Source organism: Anomaloglossus baeobatrachus, chromosome 5 (assembly GCF_048569485.1).
Source record: "Anomaloglossus baeobatrachus isolate aAnoBae1 chromosome 5, aAnoBae1.hap1, whole genome shotgun sequence".
Taxonomy (NCBI): Eukaryota; Metazoa; Chordata; class Amphibia; order Anura; family Aromobatidae; genus Anomaloglossus; species Anomaloglossus baeobatrachus.
The window spans coordinates 536648299-536664600 of NC_134357.1; the positions used below are offsets into that span (position 1 = coordinate 536648299).

At 46.9% G+C, this 16302-nt stretch overlaps 1 protein-coding gene across 1 annotated transcript in view; it reads left to right on the forward strand.

The window, feature by feature from the left end:
- Window positions 1–16078, forward strand: part of LOC142312184 (uncharacterized) — a 203625-nt gene extending 187547 nt beyond the window's left edge. Inside the window, exons 11-12 of the mRNA XM_075351086.1 lie at window positions 14157–14307; window positions 14407–16078. Of these exons, the coding sequence (XP_075207201.1) occupies window positions 14157–14307; window positions 14407–15580 (1325 nt within the window). The 3' untranslated portion in view covers window positions 15581–16078. The remainder of the gene's footprint in view (window positions 1–14156; window positions 14308–14406) is intronic.
- The last annotated feature ends 224 nt before the right edge of the window (window positions 16079–16302 follow it).

A 16302-nucleotide genomic window follows, 5' to 3' on the forward strand; every position in this document is an offset into this window, starting at 1 on the left:
GAAATTGGGGTTTAGACTTATAGGTCTGCCATGCGTTCCATACCTGGAGGAAAGAGAGCATATTTTGACTAGATAGGGCTGAAAGTTCTTCAACATGGTATAATTGATCAATTTTCAGCACAAGCTGCGTGAGAGAGGGAATTTTCGTTGTGCGCCACAGTTGAGCAATAAGGAGTTTACAAGCTGAGCCCACAAATGAAGCTAGTTTCGAAGTAGCTTTATCTTTGGGCCACATTGGGAAGTTCAGAAGCAAATTTCTAGGGTCCAGAACCCCCTTTTTGCCTGTGAGGTCAAATATTAACTGTGATGCTGTCCGCCAGAAGGTCTGGACCATCGGACATGTCCACCACACGTGCAAATATGTTCCCTTGTCCCTCTCACAGCGCCAGCATTGATCTGAGGTGGAGGAACTCCACGTACTAGACGAGGTGGGGACAATGTACCATCTCGTAATCACTTTGAAAAAATTCTCTTGAACTCTCACACAACACGACGGACCGTGTGAGGTGCTATAAATTTGGCTCGTTTGTGAATCAGAAAATGTAGTTTTCAGGTCCCTTTCCCATTTTAGTATATATGCTCTCTTCACCACCAGTTTTTTTGTGAGCAGAGTATGGTATAGATTAGAAAGAATTTTCCTGGGGGCCCGGGTTTGCATGCAGTAAGATTCAAATGTAGTTAGAGGTCTGTCGAGATGAGTATGGGGTAATAATGGGTGGATCACGTGTTTTAATTTCGTATGATGGAGAAATGTGAGCTTAGAGAGAAGGGGATTCGTACACATCTCTTGTTTAGATATCAAAGAGCCATCTACCAAAAGATCAGCCACCGGAACAGTTACGTTGGTTAGGAATGTGGACTTCGAGGACACGGCTTGGTTTACATCGGCGTCTAGTATGTCGGAAACTAGGGTTAGGGGGGAGAGAGGTCGAGCCAACATCTCCCTATTTTCCTTCCATTTTTGCAAAAGAGTTCTCGTTAGTTCATTCGTAAGGGTTCTTTTATCTTTCCGGTTAGGGGGGGGAAAGTAACATAGCTCGCAGAGGGGAGGGGGCTAGGTATTCTTCTATAGATATCCACAGTTTACTCGGTGGGTTTCTGATCCAGTCCACCGTTCTGGAAAGGACGGCGGCTTGGTAATATAGCGATATATTGGGTAATCCCATGCCCCCTTTATCTTTTGGAAGGTTTAATGTGTGGAAGTTGATTCTCGGTTTAAGTTTGTTCCAGACGTAGTTGGAGATTAAAGAATTACATTGAGAGAGAAATGCTGTGGGAATTGGTATGGGCAACATTTGATAGTTAGGTAGATAAACTTTGGGAGTATAATGCTTTTAATTAAGTTTTTCCGGCCCATCCACATAAGAAAGGGAGCCTTCCACGCGGATATTTGTGCGGTAAGATTAGGGAGAAGGGGCTTGTAATTGAGATCAAACAAGGGCTTGAAGGTTTTCCCTAGCTTGATGCCCAGGTATGTTATGTGGCTATTTGGCCATCGAAAAGGAAACGAGTTTTGGAGAGATTTAGTAACTTTACTGGTGATATTAATGCTTAATGCTTCTGATTTAGATAGGTTAATTTTGAAATTAGACCAGTGGCCATATTCCTCTAATAATTTCATAAAGGCAGGGAAACCCCTCTCCGGTCTAGACATCACCACCAACAAGTCATCGGCAAGGGGCATCCCTGCCTTGTGCCATTTTTAATGTCAAGGGGGTCGGTAAGAGTATTGTTTATCTTAATCCTGGCCTGCAAGAAGGTCCAGTCCACCCTATCAAACGCCTTCTCGGCGTCCGTTCCCAGCAGCACCAGAGGCAGCTTATGGATCCTGGTGTGTTGCATTAAATTTATTATTCTTAGCGCGTTATCCTTCCCCTCTCTACCCCTAACAAAACCAGATTGTTCTGGAGAGATGAGATCAGGAAGGATATCCGCCACTCGGTTAGCAATTAAGCTAGCATATATCTTTAGATCCACATTCAGGAGTGAGATGGGCCTGTAGTTTCCACAACACTCCGGATCTTTCCCGTCTTTGTGTATTAATGAAATATGCGCCTCCAGTGCTTGCTTGGGTATGGGGTCGCCGAGTAGCAGAGCGTTGCATGATGCCAGAAGGTGATCCCCCAGGATGTCAAAGAATTTTTTATAATAGATGATGGGAAGGCCATCTGGACCTGGTGCCTTTCCCATGGGGCTTCTGGACAGGATGGACTGAACCTCAGCTCGGGAGAACGTTTTTTCCAGGGATGCCTGTTGTAATTTGGAAAGCTTCGGAAGATTTAATTTAGCTAAGTAGCTTTGTATACCGCATTTCCTCTTGTCTTTCTCCGTTGCCGACTCTTCCGGCCGAATTTGATATAAATTTTTATAGAATCGAAGGAACTCGTCCGAGATTTGGGAATAGTCTTGCGTACGTTGGCCCTGAGCGGTTTTAATTACATGTATAAAAGTGCGAGCTTGTCTTTTCTTTATCAGGGACATCATAAGTTTAGAGGCTTTATCCCCATGTAGGAACATACGGTTCCTCCATCCAAGATAAAATTTTGCCGACTGTTTATTGAGTATGTCCCTAAGTTCCACACGTTTCGCGGTCAGTTGTTCTAGTGTCTGTTGGGAAAGAGACTTCTTATGCTGAGCCTCCAGCGTGGCGATCTCAGCATACAAAGTCTGCAGAAACAATTTCCTCTGCTTGTTGAGGTGTGAGTAAATGGAGATCAACTCTCCCCTAATGACCGCCTTATGTGCTTCCCACAACATTGGAGCCGCTATATCTGGTGACTTGTTCTCTGCAAAATAATTACGGAGACATTAAGATATGCGCTTCTTATTTTCTTCCGAGGAGAGAATTGATTCATTCAATCTCCATGTACGGTGAAGCCAATACGGCCTCAGGAGTGAGAAACTGACTGAGACATAAGAATGGTCAGAGTAGGGAGTTGATTGGATCTCTGTGTCTTTGACATTAGGTAGTAGATGTCTAGGTAGAAAAATGTAGTCAAGTCTGTGGTATGATTTATGGGGATTAGAGAAGAATGTATAGTCTTTGGTTGTGGGATGTTGATAACGCCAGATATCTATCAGAGAGAGGGAAAGAAGAGAGCATTTAATCCGAGATAGGTCCCTTAGAGAGAGGTGGTTTTTCTTTGCAGTGGAATCTAGTTTAGGTTCCAAAGCCACATTAAAATCCCCGCAAAGTATTGGGGTACCTTCTGAAAAAGCCCGAAATTTTTTAAGTGTGGAAATCAACCAGCGGATCTGTTTGACATTTGGGGCGTATACATTCCCTAGGGTTACTATAGAGCCGGCTAATATACCCTTGACGAAAATGAACCGTCCCTCTGGGTCAATGGCGACATCTCGAGCTAGGAAGGGTATATCTTTAGCAATGGCTATAGAGACCCCTCTAGAACCTTTATGTGGGGAGGGGGCATGGAACCAGGTGTTGTAGTGTGCCTTGCTAAAGTTTGGGATTTTGCCATCTCGGAAAAGCGTTTCTTGAAGGAAGATCATGTCTGCATGCTTCTTATGTAGGCTATGTAGGGTCTGTGACCTTTGTATGGGGGAATTTAACCCATGTGCGTTAAGGCTTATTACCGTAAATACCTTATGATGTGATGCCATGGTAATACCTGCGGGAGGACCATCTGTTCTTTTTCCGTCGGGATGAGTGGACCAGACCTATGACCATTGGAAGAGAAGAAAAGATAAAGAGATTGGGGGGTAGAGAGAGATTCAGAGGAGGACAGGGTATTAGAATCAACATTTTCAACTATTTGAAATTCAAACAAATAAGAGTGTGCATCAAGAGGGAGCAAAAGGCGCGAAACCCCTATAGTGACTTCATGTTATAACTAGCATAAACAGTAGTGTGCAACAATAGATCCAATCGAAGGCCCCTTCATGGGGGCTCGCCTTCAGAGTTTATCTGGAGTTTCTTCGCTGCTTTGCGTCTGGATCTGTGGGTCTTTGGGGTGAGGCTATGCCATGGTGTCGGGTCTGGAAGCATTTGTAGTGTAGATGTCGAACGATGGAGTTCAATCTCCGGGTATTTCTCCAGCGTGATCCCCAAATCTTCACAAATCCGTCTTATCTCCGCAGAAGTTTTGGCTTGATAGTGTTTTCCATTAGCAGATATAGCGATGCCAAATGGAAATAACCAGCGGTACGGAAACTGGCGTTGGCGTAACACTGTTGTGAAGGGTTGTAGCAATCTCCTTTTGGTCAGGGTGGTGGAAGCAAGGTCAAAGAAAATCAAAATTTTAGAGCCTTCATGGCTTATAGACTCCGTTTCTCTGGCTTTTTTAATAATAAGTTCTTTAACTCGGTAATCCAGGAAGCGGCATATGACATCCCTTGGTGGATCCCCTTGTTTGGGACGGGGTCTCAATGATCTATGAGCTCTTATCAGTTCCAAAGTTGGAGCAGGGTCAGAGTCAGAGTCCAACAGATCAGAAAAGATGCCCTGTAAGGTCGTGATCAAAGCTTCATTTGCCACCGATTCTGGGAGTTCCTTTAGTCTGAGGTTGTTTCGCCTTTCTCTGTTTTCATGATCTTCCAGGATGGCATGAATTTGATTGATGTTGTCCTCCTGTTGGCGAAGACAGGAGATGACAGTGTTGGAAGTGGAGGTTAATGTGGCTTGGGCAGCTTCCAGGGTTTCCACTCTGTGTCCAATTTGGACGATTTCTTGTTTAATATCTGACAGTTCCCTTGCTACCGGTTCCAGCGCATTTTTGAGGATCCGTTTTATAAAAGATCTTGAGATGGGGAGATTCTTGCTGTTATCTGCACCTTCAGTGTCACTTTCGTCGTCATCCATGTCTTGTACATCATTAGTAGACATGCTTTGGGGGCTGCCTGTTTTAGAATCAGCTGTATGTAGATGTTTTTTGAGAAACTTATCGACATCAGCCTGGGTAGTGGTTTTAACTGGTCTGGGCAGAGAGCTGGCTCGAGCGTTGCCGATTTTGACCATGTTAGAGTCAGACATGTGTGGTATTATGCTTGAGAGAATGAATAGTAGGGGTTAGGCCACCCTACTCCCTCCAGACAGCACTGAGTCTAGAACATTGTACGCCCCTAGATAGGGGGAAGGAGGAAGGAAGAGAGTGTCTCTATGCTAGGGGTACTTCTGCGAGACCACTCTCTATACCGACCCCACTATGAGACTTCTCTGGTTGCCTCGGGGCCCGGGCAGGTGTGTGGAGCTGGATCCCAAAGAGACCACCTGTCCCCAGCCCAGGTGTGACAGGCCGATTGTGCGGCGACCGAGCACCCTGTTGTAAGGGGGGGCACAGATCTTCCCCTCTTGATTCTTGGTTTCTCTGAGGTGTGGAGGGTGGGTCTCCTTCAACGGCGATCCGTTCCCCCTTCTTCACCCCCACCAGGCCAATTTTCAATATGAGGGGATTTAATCCGGCGTCTCCCCCTCTGCACTGGCCCCTGCAGTCCCTGCGGCCCAGCACTCAGCAAGATGGTCGGCTACTGATCCACGCGGGGGTGCTATGGAGGGGGGGGGACGCTGGGACGCCGGGCGCCGCGGTCGGGCCTGTGTGGCCTTATGGGATGGATTCAGGGCTCACCGGGGGTGTCCGGAACGGCTGAGGAGCGGGCGCAGGACCGGACCAAGAGGTACCGCTCACTCACCACCAGGTCTTCTCCCCGGGTGCCGCAGACTTCACTGGAGCGCCGCTCGCAGCCGCCGCGTGACCTCCAGCTCGGTCCCAGGTACTCCAAGCGGCCTCCCCAGGATCCCACGCAGCCCTCCGTCACCTCCGCTCCGGCCACGCCGACAGATCTGGTGAGTGACGGGACTCACGTTCCCCGCTGGCCGACCGCTTTGCTCCCGCAGCCTGTGAGATCCTCCGGCCCAGCGTGTTCTCCCAAAATGGCAGCGGCGCGTCTCCTGTCGCTTCACTGAGCGGCGAGTTGGCAGTACCTTGATCCGGGACGAAGGGGGGCGAGGGCAGTCAGGCCCCCGGTTCCCGGTTCACTCTCTTAGCTCCCGCTGGTGGTCCGTAGGCGTCCTCCGGGAGTCCGCGGTCCTCAGAGGTCACGCTTCTTGGACCCTGCCGCCTTCAGCGGCCTGCCCGGTCCCAGTGTCGGAGGGCTCCTGGAGGGTGTCCCAGAGGGGCCAGATAGAAAATGAGGGTCTCTCCTCTCCTGGGGTGTTCTAGGGACGTGGATGGGGGAGCCGGACGGCTGTATTTTCCGTCTAGGAGCAGGATGTCCGATGATGGTTCAGGCGCTCCCACATCCACGTCTGCCCTCACCAGCGGCCATTTTGGATCCCCGTTACTTATGGTATTGACTGAAACCAATGTCCCCACTGCCATGAGATCTTCCCAGAGCTCCTTCCTTGTTGTCCTTGGGTTAGCCTTGACTCTTCGGACAAGCCTGGCCTCGGCACGGGTGGAAACTTTCAAAGGCTGTCCAGGCCGTGGAAGGCTAACAGTAGTTCCATAAGCCTTCCACTTCCGGATGATGCTCCCAACAGTGGAGACAGGTAGGCCCAACTCCTTGGAAAGGGTTTTGTACCCCTTGCCAGCCTTGTGACCCTCCACGATCTTGTCTCTGATGGCCTTGGAATGCTCCTTTGTCTTTCCCATGTTGACCAAGTATGAGTGCTGTTCACAAGTTTGGGGAGGGTCTTAATTAGTCAGAAAAGGCTGGAAAAAGAGATAATTAATCCAAACATGTGAAGCTCATTGTTCTTTGTGCCTGAAATACTTCTTAATACTTTAGGGGAACCAAACAGAATTCTTGTGGTTTGAGGGGTTGAATAATAAATGACCCTCTGAATAAACTTTTCACAATTTAAAAAATAAAAATAAAAAAAGAAATAACATTCTTTTTTGCTGCAGTGCAGTTCACACTTCCAGGCTGATCTACAGTCCAAATGTCACAATGCCAAGTTAATTCCGAATGTGTAAACCTGCTAAATCTGCAGGGGGTTGAATACTACTTGTAGGCACTGTACATTTTGGACTGCCTCCAAAAGATATTGTCGATAATTTATAGGCTTGGCTGTGTGCCCAATGATTTGATTTTTCATTAATCTTTTTGTGTCCTCCCTGTTTGTATATACTCTGTACACTGCTGTGCACATATGTGCTGGGTTTTACTGGTTTGAATGTGTGAATGTCTTTTTGGGGGAGGGCCCCACCTGGAAAGTGGTTGTATGCTTTGACTGGTGAATTTCAGCACTTTCTGTAATAACAAAAGAATCCCCTCCTTTCCGAGCCTCCTGCTCGTTTCGTGGTTATCTTTCTAAACATGGTTAAATAAATAACTAAATAAATGTGCAGTCTGGCTCAGCGCTGGTTAAAAAATCTTACAGCACTTTTTCATGTCTGGACTTGGAGCATGAACCATGCGTGGACTGGTTGCCCTGACAACGATTGGGCTCACCACGCAGGCATAATAAGTGCCTTTATAGCACATGAGCAGTGATCTAGCATTTTTGGTATCCGTGGTAACGCCTCGTTCACCTTTGTCTCCAGAGTGCTTTACATGCTGCAACATCGCTATCGATCTCGTTAGCGATGTGACACACCAGATCGCAGATAAGATTTGCCGACATCGCACATAGGTCATTTTTTGTAGCGCCGGTCACATGTGCGATCTCGGCAGATCGTATGTGCGATCTGGAGTGTTACATCGCTAACGAGATCGCTAGCGATGTCGCAGCGTGTAAAGCACCCTAAGACTACGTGCTGGCTCCGGACTCCTGCTGCATACACAGGTGATTTATATTGTTTACTTGCCACTTCACCTTTAAATAGCACACTTGTGTTAGTTATGTTTATGTTCTGCCCTTGAGAAAGCTACTGAAGAGCAGCGATACGCGTGGGGTATTCACCCACACTTGGTCCACTACCCCTACTTGCCCCGGCCTGGATGGTACTAGATCTGCCCTTGTAATTTTGGAGGTTTGGTATGTTTATTTGGCTGCAGTCTTCTTTTTCAGCTGATCCTTTAGCTCCTTTCTAATACCGTGTTTCCCCGAAAGTAAGACAGTGTCTTACATTCTTTTTACCCCCAAAAGTGCCACTATGTCTAACTTTCGGGGTATGTCTTATATTGGAAAAAATCCCACAGCAATCGCAGCAAGTCTCCATGCAATGTACCGTATGGGGACTTGCCGCGATTGCGCCCTAAGTGTACCGCAAGTTAAGGAAACTTAACCACCAGCGGCTGCACATGAGGGCACTGAGGCTGCGTGATTTTGTATGTTGTCCATGGTCCTGATGGACCACGGACAACATTACTGCAACATTTCAACATTTCTCGGTAGCCGAGCGTTCAGCTGAGCGCCCGACCGCCGGCATGTGTCAGCTCTCAGCTGAGCGCTAAGCCACCGGCATGTCAGGGCGCTCAGCTGAGCGCTTTGCCGCCGGCAAGTCAGGGCGCTTAGCTGAGCGCTTTGCCGCCGGCATGTCAGGGCTCTCAGCTGAGAGCTGTCACATGCCGGCGGCATGTCAGGGCGCTCAGCTGAGCGCTCGGCCGCCGGCAAGTCAGGGCGCTCAGCTGAGAGCTGTCACATGCCAGCGGCATGTCAGGGCTCTCAGCTGAGCGCTCGGCCGCTATAACTGTACTGTAAAGAAGAAAAAAAATAAATAAATAAAGAGAATTTTGTTACTTACCGTAAATTCTTTTTCTTATAGTTCCGTATTGGGAGACCCAGACCATGGGTGTTTAGCTTCTGCCTCCGGAGGACACACAAAGTACTACACTTAAAAGTGTAGCTCCTCCCTCTGAGCTTATACACCCCCTGGTAGCCAGTCCTAGCCAGTTTAGTGCAAAAGCTGAAGGAGAATAGCCACCCACAAGTAGAACCGAGTAAGAACCGGAACAACCGGAGACTCTGTCCACGACAACAGCCGGTGATAACACACGGAACAAGAAAATTGCCAACAGGCAACAGGGAGGGAGCTGGGTCTCCCAATACGGAACTATAAGAAAAAGAATTTACGGTAAGTAACAAAATTCTCTTTTTCTTTATCGTTCCTTTGGGAGACCCAGACCATGGGACGTTCTAAAGCTGTCCCTGGGTGGGAATAAACAGAAAAAACTAAGAAGTAGGCGGAGCCTAACTTCACAAGTGGGCGACAGCCGCCTGAAGGATGCGTCTGCCCAAGCTCGCATCTGCCGAAGCATGAGCATGCACTTGGTAGTGCTTCGAAAAGGTATGCAGGCTAGTCCAAGTGGCAGCCTGACAGACTTGTTGAGCCGTAGCCTGGTGCCTAAAAGCCCAAGAGGCACCGACAGCTCTGGTCGAGTGTGCTTTGATCCCCGGCGGGGGAGGCACCTGAGTACTCTGGTAGGCGTCCGAAATGGTCGATCTAATCCAGCGGGCCAAGGTCGGCTTAGAAGCAGAGAGACCCTTGCGCCGCCCTGTGGTTAGCACAAAAAGAGAGGTGCACCGCCTAAGCGCAGCGGTGCGAGCCACATAAATCCGGAGAGTACGCACCAGATCTAGAGTATGCAGCGCTTTCTCAAAGCGATGAACAGGGGCCGGACAGAAGGAAGGCAAGGAAATATCCTGGTTAAGGTGGAAGGGAGAGACCACCTTAGGAAGAAAGTCTGGGGTCGGACGGAGAACTACCTTGTCTTGGTGAAAAACAAAAAAAGGTGACTCCGAGGAGAGCGCAGCCAAATCAGAGACTCTCCTGAGAGAAGTTATGGCAACTAGAAAGGCCACCTTTTGAGAAAGACGATACAAAGAAACCTCCCTAAGAGGCTCAAAGGGGGGTTTCTGCAATACAGTGAGGACCAAGTTAAGGTCCCAGGGATCCAAGGGCCGCCGATAAGGCGGAATGATGTGAGACGCACCTTGCATGAAGGTCCGGATCTGAGCCAGCCGGGCGAGACGCCGCTGGAACAGCACTGATAGAGCTGAGACTTGTCCCTTGAGAGAGTTGAGGGACAGTCCTAGCTGCAGACCGGACTGTAAAAAAGACAGAAGGGTCGGCAACGAAAATGGCCAAGGAGAATGGCCGGAAGAGCGACACCAGGACAGGAAAATTTTCCAAGTCCTGTGATAGATCTTGACGGAGGAAGACTTACGGGCCCGAGTCATAGTGGAGATGACTTCAGGAGGAATACCAGAAGCCGTCAAAATCCAGGACTCAAGAGCCACGCTGTCAATTTGAGTGCCACAGAATTCGGGCGGAAAAACGGACCTTGCGAGAGCAGGTCTGGACGGTCCGGAAGATGCCACGGCATCTCCACGGACAGTTGGAGCAGGTCCGGATACCAAGCTCGCCTGGGCCAGTCCGGTGCAATGAGGATGACTCGACGGCCCTCCATCTGATCTTGCGCAGGACTCTGAGCAAGGGAGCTAGAGGGGGAAACACGTAGGACAGACGAAACTGGGACCAGTCTTGAACCAGAGCGTCCGCGGCGAAGGCCTGAGGATCGTGGGAGCGAGCCACGTAAACCGGAACCTTGTTGTTGTGACGGGATGCCATTAGGTCCACGTCCGGAGTGCCCCACTTGCGGCAGATTGACTGAAACACTGCCACCGCCACCGTCCACGGATTGACGGCTGAGATAATCTGCCTCCCAGTTTTCTACGCCAGGGATGTGGACTGCGGATATGGTGGACTTGGAGTCCTCCGCCCATTGAAGAATGCGTTGGACCTCCAACATTGCCAGGCGGCTGCGTGTCCTGTCTTGGTGATTGATGTAGGCAACCACTGTCGCATTGTCTGACTGGACTCGAATGTGCCTGCCCGCCGACAGGTGGTGAAAGGCTAGGAGAGCTAGAAGCACAGCTCTGGTTTCCAGCACATTGATTGAAAAGGCTGACTCGGACGGAGTCCAAGTGCCCTGAGCTCTGTGGTGGAGATGTACCGCTCCCCAGCCGGATAGGCTGGCATCCGTGGTGAGAATCACCCAGGACGGGGCCAGGAAGGAGCGCCCTTGGGACAGGGAGAGGGGTCGAAGCCACCACTGAAGAGAGGTCCTGGTCCGTGGCGACAGAGCCACTAACCTCTGTAAGGAGGAAGGCTGCTTGTCCCAACAGCGGAGAATGTCCAGCTGCAGAGGACGCAGATGGAACTGGGCAAAGGGAACCGCCTCCATGGAAGCCACCATTTGACCCAGCACCTGCATCAGGCGCCTGAGGGAATAACGGCGGGGCCTCAGGAGAGAGCGCACCGCTAGCCGGAGAGACTGCTGTTTGATTAAGAGCACCTTCACAAGTGCCGGCAAAGTCTCGAACTGCATCCCTAGGTACGTGAGACTCTGAGTCGGAGTCAGAGTGGATTTGGGAAGATTGACAATACACCCGAATTGGGCTAGGGTGGCGAGAGTGAGCGAAACACTCCGCTGACAGTCTGCGCTGGATGGACCCTTGACCAGAAGGTCGTCCAGATAAGGAAGCACTGCTAACCCCTGGAGGTGCAGGACCGCAATCACTGCCGCCATGACCTTGGTGAATACCCGAGGGGCCGTGGCTAACCCGAAGGGAAGAGCCACGAATTGGAAATGATCCTCTCCTATCGCAAAACGTAACCAACGCTGATGTGACACTGCGATTGGCACATGTAGATAGGCATCTCTGATGTCGATGGACGCCAGGAACTCCCCTTGGGTCATAGAGGCAATGACTGATCGCAGAGACTCCATGCGAAAATGCCGCACCCGGACATGCTTGTTGAGAAGCTTGAGATCCAGGATGGGCCGGAAGGTACCGTCCTTTTTTGGAACTAGGAAGAGATTTGAGTAGAAACCTCTGAACCGTTCCTGAGCGGGAACTGGGACAATCACTCCGTTTGCCTGCAAGGACACCACGGCCTGCGAGAAGGCGGCGGCCTTGGAGCAGGGGGGAGTTGAGAGAAAAAATCTGTTTGGAGGGCTGGAAGAGAATTCTATCCTGTAGCCGTGAGATATGATGTCTCTCACCCACTGATCGGAGACCTGCTTTAACCAAGCGGCGCCAAAGTGGGAGAGCCTGCCACCGACTAAGGACGTGGCTGGAGCGGGCCGAGAGTCATGAGGAAGCTGCCTTAGTGGCAGAACCTCCTGCGGTCTTCTGCGGGCGCGCTTTTGGGCGCAGTTGGATTTCTGATCCTTGGCTGAGTTAGCGGATGAGGCGGAAGGCTTAGAGGATGACCAGTTGGAGGAACGAAAGGAACGAAACCTCGACTGATTCCTACCCTGGGCGGGTTTCCTGGTCTTAGTTTGTGGCATGGAAGTACTCTTCCCGCCAGTAGCTTCTTTAATGATTTCATCCAGCTGTTCACCAAACAGCCGTGAACCAGCAAAAGGGAGCCCAGCAAGAAACTTCTTGGACGAAGCATCTGCCTTCCACTCTCGAAGCCACAAAATCCTGCGGATAACAAGAGAATTAGCTGAAGCCACCGCAGTGCGGTGAGCAGCCTCTAGCATGGCAGACATGGCATAAGATGAAAAGGCTGAAGCCTGAGCAGTTAAGGTAACCATCTCAGGCATAGATTCCTTGGTGAGGGAATGCATCTCCTCTAGAGAAGCAGAGATGGCTTTGAGAGCCCACATTGCTGCAAAAGTCGGGGAAAACGCGGCCCCCGCAGCTTCGTACACAGATTTGGCCAGAAGGTCAATCTGACGGTCAGTGGAATCCTTAAGTGAGGTGCCGTCAGCCACCGACACAACGGTCCGGGCTACCTTTGGGGAGTGAGACCACTCCTTGAGCACCTCAGGTGGAAATGGAAACCGGTCATCAGAACCACGCTTTGGAAAGCGTTTGTCAGGGCAGGCCCTGGGTTTGGTCACAGCTGTCTGAAAACTAGAGTGGTTAAAGAACACACTCTTCACTCTCTTAGGCCTGCGCCACACATCCGTGCCTCCGGTACGTTTTTGGCATTTTTTGCACGTACCGGAGACACGTGCTGATGTTGACATACTATTTTTAATCTAAAAAGCCTCACGTCAGTGTTTGCGCACGGAGCGTGTGTCCGTTCCGTGCGTACGTTTGAGCGTGTCGAAAAAGCGCTGACATGTCCGTTTTCCACCGGCATCACGTCCTCACGGATCCATTAAATCCTATGGGTCCGTGTTTACACGTACGTGATACGGATGGCCTCCGTATGCTATCCGTGTGGTCCGTGTCCGTGTTTTAATTAGAAAGTTTGTTACACTCTGAAATACTTTCAGGTGGCGTAGCTAACATATTTTTTTGCACAAAACTAACTGTGCATTTGCAGAAGGAGTGAGCAAGCAAGAAGTTGTAGTTCTGTGTATTGCAAGATCTATTTTGAGCAAACTTTCGTCTTCGAAATATAATAATGGCACCACGGGTGGACACGGAGAAACTTATAACAGCTGTCGAGACTCACCCACCATTATGGGATACACGTGTAGATGGTTACCATGACCGACTGACAGTTGAGCGCCATTGGAATCAAGTAGCTGAGGAAGTGTACCCCAATAATGCATGGTCTAGATGTTCTCCTGCAAAGCGTGCTAAATATGGTAAGTTGTTGTATTTTTTTATAGTTATTTATTTAATATCTATATTTGGATTTTTTCATACTTTCAAACTGTGATTGTTTTGGCATAGTTATGTTGTCTTTTAGTGTAAAATCCTATGAGAAGAATTGGTATATGTACTACTCAATATATTGAGTTCCTGTACAATTTTTTCATAGTATCACCAAACTTTCATAAGTGTCAAAAATCAAAGTATACTTAAATTTGTAATCTGACTTGGAATTCTTCATGAATTTACTTAATTAACTGATTAAACTGTCATGTGTTTTTAAATTCCCTGTTGTATTAGTCTAAATTTAGTATCACAATTGAAAATCTTGTTTTTTTTTTTTTTTAAAATAAAATTGTTTAAAATGACATGTCAATATCATTACCTACATGTATCAAATAATATTTCTAGTAATTGATAGCCAAATGTCATTGCAAAAACACCAAATTATAATTTAAATATAGATGACAATTACTTAAAATATAATTATTCAGAAATATGATTTGGTTATGTGTGAATGTCTAAACATGTTTTTGAATGAAGAATATCTAAATAAATTATATTTAATCCAAAGTATTTGACCAACATAATTGTGTTAAATTGTATATTACATTTCGCAAACATTATTTAAATTAATGTGTGCAGATTTATGGAGAATGTTGCAAGTGACATATTATTTTATTTTCCACAGTTGACTTGGTAAAAAGGCGTTGGCGTTCAGCCCGTGATCAGTACCGAAGGGAGTACAACCCTATACCATCCTCATCCAGCCAAGGCCGCAAACGCAGATATATTTATTATGAACAAATAAGCTTCCTAGCACCCATCTTAGAAGTTACACAGTAAGTTTTTTTTTTTTTTTAAAAAAAAAAAAAACCCCCTGAAGATAATTGGACAAAGATAAATGTTAAGATTGTAATATGTTTTTTCATTTCTTATAGAACGGAGGATAATCTTGACGAATCAGATGATGAACCAACAGCAGGTCCCTCTGCTACAGCCACCTCAGCATCAGAACAAGAACCTGCCAGAGAAGACATTGAAATTCCTGAGACTCAACAAGATGCAGCAAATGAATCACATGAGGGTGGGACAGAGAGTGCACAAACCAACACCCAAGGCTCATCAACGCAACAAACAACCACACCAGCTACACAATCAACACAAACAAATGTACTTCCACGTTTTGCACCACAACCTCTACGTGCAAGAAGAATCCGCAGACCTGAGGAAATGAGATCCTTACCGGAAATAATTGACACACGCATTATTCACATAATGAACACTTTAATTCCAGAAACAGATGCCGAGCGTTTTTGTCGGTCTTTATCTACTAGCTTAACCAAAATTCCTTCAGATAGGCAGGAACGTGTAAGAGCTGCTATGCTTACCCTACTGTCAGCTAGTCAGGCAGAACAGGAACCAGTGAGAGTGTATGAGGCCATAGAAAATTGGCGTACCATTATGCAACAACATACAGTCCCAAACACAACAGACAATCAAAATACAATTTCAACACAAACAACAATGGCAACTGTAATAGTCAATAATCCACTATTACAACAATCTGGACAACCTTCAATTGCTTCAAGTACGTTATTCCCAACACCAATTAGACAAGGGTATGTTGCAACCAATACTGGTGCCTTAAGCACTGTACAAAGTGCTACCTCACAGCAACCCATGAACTATATGAATTTACAACCAACTCAAACTACTAGTTACTTTACTCAACCCACAAATATTGGTGGTTTACCTAATTTGTTTCCAGGTTCAACATACCCACAATCATTCATGATGCCTCATTATCCAATCTCAACTATGTTACCTACACCACACTTACAAACATCAGTCAACTATCCTCAAGGTCAACAACATACACACACACAATACCCAATTACCCATGTAGATCCACAGGTGTACTCAACCACAGGCAATGTGTTGGGACAAACCAGCATGCAACAGACTGTTCCACACACTACTGTAGCTAGTAATAGGAATGTTGTTCAGCAAACAACTGCTTCCATTCCTGAAAATACCATTTCTGAGGCCACACAAAACAACATACTCAGCAACACTCAGGTTACTTCACTAGAAGATCTTGTTGACTTGTGATGCACATTTTTGTTAATCTTAACAATCAAACAACAAATCTGATGAATGTGTCAAAATGTTAAAAAAGAGGGATTTCCAAAAATGTGCAAACTCAGAGTTGAAAAGATTTAAAAAACATGTGTGATTATACTTAGTGACGGATCACATATATGTTTTATGGCCTTTATTTTTGTAATTTTATGAACACATTTTTACCCAACCAATTTGATGGTTAGATTAGTTCTAATATTCTGAAAACACAGTTTACAATTTTTTGGTCTATGTCAATGTCCAACATGATAGCAACTTAATTGGCCGACATTTTTCAACATTGTAAGCAATGCACACATTTTCTTTACAATTACTCTTGTATGTAAAGTATATTTTGTATGTTATGAAGAATACCATCAAAATTTACATTTAGAAAAATTTAACACAAGATGAACAATATGTACATTTTTAATGTGGATGTGAAAAAATAACATCCTTACTTTATGGATTAATATGCTTATTCTTAATAAAAGATTCTGTTTTTGAAGAAAAGAAACATGTTTATTATTGATATTTATTAATAATATTGCATTTTTTCAATAGACGATTAACATTATTAATGTTGTAAGTTTAAAATAAGTTTCCTAAAACATGATAGTAACACAGAAATGTACATACACATACATACAACATTCAGAAAACCATGTTGCTAACAGAAATGTCAGTTTATGATTAACGCATTTGCCCTTTAA